Raw genomic sequence first — 5,948 nt, 5'->3', positions numbered from 1 at the left:
TATTAAACAAAGAACCGTTGTTACTAAAAATTTCAACAACGGGTATGTACCATAAACCCGTTGTCAAAAGACTTCACAATTTTGGAGGGAAAGTTACAACAACGGTTATACATACGACAACCGTTGTTATATTATTCCCTCCAAAATTTTGAAACACTTTCCACAACGGAGAACACCCAACAACAACGGCTTTTAACCGTGATGAATACTTTAGACAACGGTTTCACTAAATAAGCAAACCGTTGTAAATACCTTCTACAACGGCCGCTTTAACAACGTCCGCTTTTTGATTTTACAACGGTTTTTACCCGTTGTTATAGGCTGTATCTGTAGTAGTGATTATAGTATGGTCACTAGAGCGGACATGAATGAGGGTTACGCTGAGCATGCTAGACCCGGTGGCTGGAATGGTATGTTCACTTAGATTCTAATTCCTAAATTCTTTCGAATTTTGCATAGGAAAATGATTTGATGTCTCTACTTAATGTTAACATTTGCTATTTGAATAGATCCGGACATGCTTGAAGTGGGAAATGGAGGGATGTCGAAAAACGAATACATTGTTCATTTTAGTCTATGGGCAATTTCCAAGGTGATATAATTTTCTTAAAAAAAAGCAAAAAATGAAAAACAAGAAAGTAGATACAATATATAGATGTTATTCTTATTTGTGTTGAATAATGGCTAAGGACCTTATAAGAACTGAAAAAACATATAGGCCCCTCTTCTGATTGGGTGTGATGTGAGAAATCTGACAAAAGAAAACACGGAGATCATTGGCAATAAAGAAGTGATTCAAGTTAACCAAGGTAAGGTCACATTCATTTCTATTTCCTTGAAGATAGATTCGAAATCTACGAGACTCAGACCATAAATAGTAAATACTTTTACAGAATTGCTTTTGAGGAGGTTTGAAAAATTTCCTTCAAATTTTAACCAGTAGAGTCCACTCTTATCGACGAGAATTTGAATATTAAATTAAAGTTTTTGGTGATTTAATGATCTACTCCGTATTATGTACTGAGATCCTCCGGGAGTTCAAGCAAAAAAGTTAAGAAGGATGGTGTCCGAGAGGTAATGAATTAATATAAGGAAAATGAAAGGGCGCCACCGGATGACACTCAATTTGGGCGTCACCCTCTCACATGAGGTGACTGGGGACCCTTTCAATTAAGAATGTATGTGAGAGGGTGACACTCAATTTGGACGTTACCCGGTGACGCCCTATCACTATCCTTAATATAATAATACTTCCTCTAACACAAATTGTATACATTTATTTTTTAAACTGACACTCAATTTGGACGTTACCCGGTGACGCCCTATCACTATCCTTAATATACTAGTATGGATCCCGCGCATACATGCGCGGTATTCATAGATCTTTTACTTACTTTATAATATATTATTTAAGATTTAAAATTGACGTATTAGTAATTTTTCATATTTTAATATGAAGATAAAAAATTGAAATGGAAAATTAATTAAAAGAATTAAGTAAATTCATGAAATGTATATTTTTGTTGGAGAATATTATGGTATTATACCGTAATCGTAATAATATTATAATGATATGATGAATATCTTCAATTGCCTACATTAGAATGTTCTAGATCGAGATTTAAGTTATTTTGAATGCTATATAAATGTCTGATCTCTTATTGTAATGGGTACGAACGAACTACTATCAATAATACGATAATCGCTTTATGAATTCCTCCCCTCTCAATTTCTAATAATTTTAATGAAATTTTTCATCATAAAACTTATGATTTCAATTTATAAATTATCTCAAATAATTTTAAAGTTTTTTTTGTCAAGAAATTAATAATATAAGTTCATAATTTTTTTATACGAACTAAATTCTCGTACTTGGTAAAAAAAAATATGCGAAACTAATAATATCAAATTTTTCGTTTTTTCATATACGAATTTTAGATTTATACCGTTTTTTTTTTAAATTAAAAGATTATAATTTAATTAAAAAAATTATAATGATCAAAGATTATATCTTAACTAAAAGATAATAATTTAATAAAAATAGAGTTTTGTTTCCTTATTTAGCCAACTTCTTTTTGGAGGAAAAACTATTGAAATTTTTTATTTTCTTAGTAGTAAATAAAATAAAGGGGAATGCAAGTTGAAAAAAATATTATCCCCTTTTTAAATGTCATGGTATTATTTATTGTATGAAAGAAATCAGTTGGCCTAGTCAAATATAGCATATAATGAAGCCCAAAGCCCAATATAGAGCAACTCATTTAGGCGGGAAAACTTGAGAATCTCTTATTCTTTTAGTTTAAGGGGGATTCTAAAAATAAAATTGATATTTTTAACATAAATGTGGTTAACAGGTGTGGGCTGGGCCATTGACACATTACAGGGTGGCCGTTGTTTTGGTGAATAGAGGTACACTTACCCATCATGTAACAGCCCATTGGGACGATATCGGCATTCCCGAAGGCAGCGTTGTTCAAGCCAGGGATCTTTGGGAGGTACATAAATCATAATGCTTCTCTCCGACTTCAATTTAATTATGACGAGTACTTAGGCCCTGTTCTTTTGGACTTAAATCACTTAATTTAAGTTTGTTTCAGATCCTATAAGTTCAGTTTAGTTCAGATCCTATAAGTTGATTCGATTCGGATCTTATAAGTTCGATTCGAGATCCTATAAGTTCGATTCGGTTCGAATCCTATAAGTTCGATTCGATCCTATATCTCACTTAATTTAAGTTCATTTCAGATCCTTTAAGTTCAGTTCAGTTCAGTTCAGATCCTATAAGTTCAGTTCAGTTCAGATCAGATTAGTTTCAATCCAAAAGAACAGGGCAATATTAAATAAGCCGACTAAAATTAACGAGGTTTCGTTGTCATTTGTTTTTGTTATAACAGCACAAGACCTTAAATCAAAAGTTTGTTGGGAATTTGACAGCAAGATTGGAGCCTCATACCTCCAAGATGTTCATATTAAAACCAATTGCTTGATTATCTCTATTTTCTTTTGTTACTTATAAGCATCAGTGTCGAATGAGGTATATAGGTTAGAGGTATTCTAGACAAGTGTAATTGATGGGGCATATTCTGCACCGCTGACCAAGTCAACATATTGAGCAAGGTCAAAGACGACCACAGCAAGTCAACGACTTAGACAGCCTAGCCGATGCGGCCCATCTACTGTCGGCTGGTCTCGGCATGGCAACAACCGCCACCTGGGGGCACATACCCGCGTACTCATATCCAAGACCCCTCGGCGGTGAGTCAACAGGGCCCGCCGGCCTGCCATAGGTCCTCGGCCGAGGGGTAGATCGATCTTTCCACCCGCTAGCCACTTGGCCACTTGGCTACTACGTGACAAAAGGTGAAAGTCTATAAATACTCCTCAACCTTCATTGAGGAAAGGATCCACAAAATAACCTAAGAATCACTATTCATCTGGTAATATCTTCCTTATCTCTCTACAATATACATTTAGTCAAGTAACAACAACTTATCCCATAAGTTTACTGACTTGAGCGTCGGAGTGAGTTCGCTCGGCCCCAAGCCGAGCCCTCGGTTTGTTCATCGTTTGGGAGACCGAAAGGAGGACTCAAGCAAAGACGTCATTCTACGAGCTACGAGTGGTAACAAATATCCGCTCCGGAATTATACCGGAACAATTGGCGCTTTGTGGGAAAATCGCTACTAAAAGCTAGTCACATTCATTCCCAAACAAAAAAAAAAACAAGTTAAAAACCCACCCAAAAAGCTAAGAAGATGTCGAAACAACAAGACGCAGTCGTGACCGACGAAACCGCACCAAGATGATACCTTCAACAGTGCAGAGTCGTGCACCCTCCACCGCGGAGTAATCCAACCGGAGTTCGGGATGCCAATAATACCAGACACGCCGCTGCCAGCCAACCAGGTCACCATCATGGGACATGTGGTTGACGTAGCAAAACCGAAAATGCTCCCGGACCTGGTGGAAATACGCCCGCTCACACCGTCACGCCGACAAGAGCGGCGGAAACCGTCCAGGAGACCGGGGCCCGAAATGTGACTCGAGAAATTTGAACGGAGCACTAGGAGAAGCGACCCGGTCAAGTCGCTGGGAGCCCAAAGTGGGCGTGGTAGACCTAAGTCCTTCCCGTACTCATGGGAGGATAGCGTCCCCGCTTCACGAACGAGGCTTACCCCAAAGGAGCCAGAGGAGCCCGACTCAGCAGAGTCGGAGAAGCAGCCCGAGTCGAAGAAGGAGTCCTTCCCGCTACGAGGGGAGGAGCCGGACTAGGAATGCGAGGAGCCGATCGCCGCGTATCGTTCGACACGTGGTCGATTGCCCCTCAAAGACCTACGTCCTAGAAATCCGGTACCAACTAAGCTCAAGTTGCCACCCATATCATACAAAGGAGATAGTGATCCAGCCGACCACGCCGAGGCTTTCGAGTCTTACATGTCGGTATGGGAGCAGCCCGATGAGGTCTGGTGCCGAGCTTTCCCAACAACTCTGCATGGGATGGCTCAAAGTTGGTACAAGGGGCTTCCCGACGGCTCGATATACTATTACGCCGACCTAAGGGACGCCTTTCTAGCCCAGTACTCTTGCAATAAGAGGAGGGCCGTGGAGACGTCGGACCTCCTAACTATCAAACAGGAGGAGGGCGAGTCTCTACGAAGCTATGTGAAGAGGTTCGACGGAAAGGTCCAGCAGATTCGAGAAATTAATCCCGGCGGCGGCCTTGGCCGATGAAGGGCCTCCCAAGGGGAGACTTAAAAAATGAGCTCATCAAGTGCGGAGGCCTGGGCTTGGATGCCGCCAGGAAGATGGCCGACCAGGCCATCGAGGTAGAGGACTATCACAAGACCTGGGTAGGCCCCAGCGAGGCCGAGCACTCAGAAAAGAAGAGCCGCCGGGAGGACAACCCGAATGAAAGACGACGTGACAACAACGGGTCACGGTCCGATGAAAGACGCCGTGAGAATAATAGGTCACGGTCTGACAAATCTGCCAAGAAACAGGACTCGACGGGCGCCGGGTGGAGTTCGGGAACGTACCACCAGAGGCGGTATAATGATAAAACCCTCTCGTCGTATCGCCCGCCGAGGTCTTCGCCCGAGCAAAAACGAGGGCGAAGTGGGAGAGACCCCCAAGCCAAAAAGTGACGGTGACACGAACCAAGATCGTGAGTACCACGGCCACACCGGCCATTTAACCAACGATCGCCGACATCCGAAGAATGCCATTGAAGAGCCGATCCGGAAGGGGAGCCTCAGCAAGTACGTTGCCAAAGGCCAAAAGACCGACGCCGACGATTCGGGTAAGAAATCCGTCTTGAACGGATAGAGTGATCCATGTTGTCATCGGGGCAACGAGAACGGAGGATCCGCTCATGGGCACAAACGACACCTGAACGAGCTATATCAGGCCATCAACTTTGTGCCCAACACAGCGATCCCCGCTTCCAACATCCCCGATATGACCATTGGAAGGAAGGACTACGAAGGAGTCATCGCTCCTCACAGCGACCCACTTGTAGTCAATTTGGACATATCCAACCACCTGGTCAAGAGGTGCCCGATTGACACAGCGCGCGCACACGAACATCATGTTCGGGAGTGCTTCCTCGGCCTCTACCGAAAGTCAAGGACTTAAGCCCCCGCACCAACCCGCTATCGACTTCTCCGGGGCCGCCTCGTACCACCGGGGTCAATCGACTCCCGGTGATGTTCGGCGAAGGGAAGGCGGCTAAGAATGTCCTAGCCGAGTTCGTGGTCATTGACGGCTCGTCCGCCTACAATGTTCTCATAGGCCGAGTCACTCTGAGCGAGGCCGACGCGGTGATGTCCATCCGGGCCCTAACACTGATGTATGTCTCGGACCGGGGGGAAGCGCATAAGCTCGTCTCCAAGGACGAGAAGGACGAAGTGGTCAACATCCAGATAGCTGCCAGAGGATGCAACATGCAA

General features: G+C 43.1%; 1 protein-coding gene across 1 annotated transcript; it reads left to right on the top strand.

The window, feature by feature from the left end:
• Positions 1-347: 347 nt before the first annotated feature.
• On the top strand, positions 348-1,078 carry LOC141639808 (alpha-galactosidase 1-like). Its single transcript, XM_074448869.1, has 4 exons — positions 348-410; positions 510-592; positions 719-809; positions 1,026-1,078. The coding sequence occupies exons 1-4, from the start codon at positions 365-367 to the stop codon at positions 1,076-1,078; spliced, it is 273 nt and encodes a 90-aa protein (XP_074304970.1). The 5' UTR covers positions 348-364.
• The last annotated feature ends 4,870 nt before the right edge of the window (positions 1,079-5,948 follow it).

This window comes from Silene latifolia, chromosome 1, assembly GCF_048544455.1.
Source record: "Silene latifolia isolate original U9 population chromosome 1, ASM4854445v1, whole genome shotgun sequence".
In the NCBI taxonomy this organism is placed as follows: Eukaryota; Viridiplantae; Streptophyta; class Magnoliopsida; order Caryophyllales; family Caryophyllaceae; genus Silene; species Silene latifolia.
Note: the sequence above shows the minus strand (reverse complement) of the source record. Positions and strands in the feature narration are given on the sequence as shown.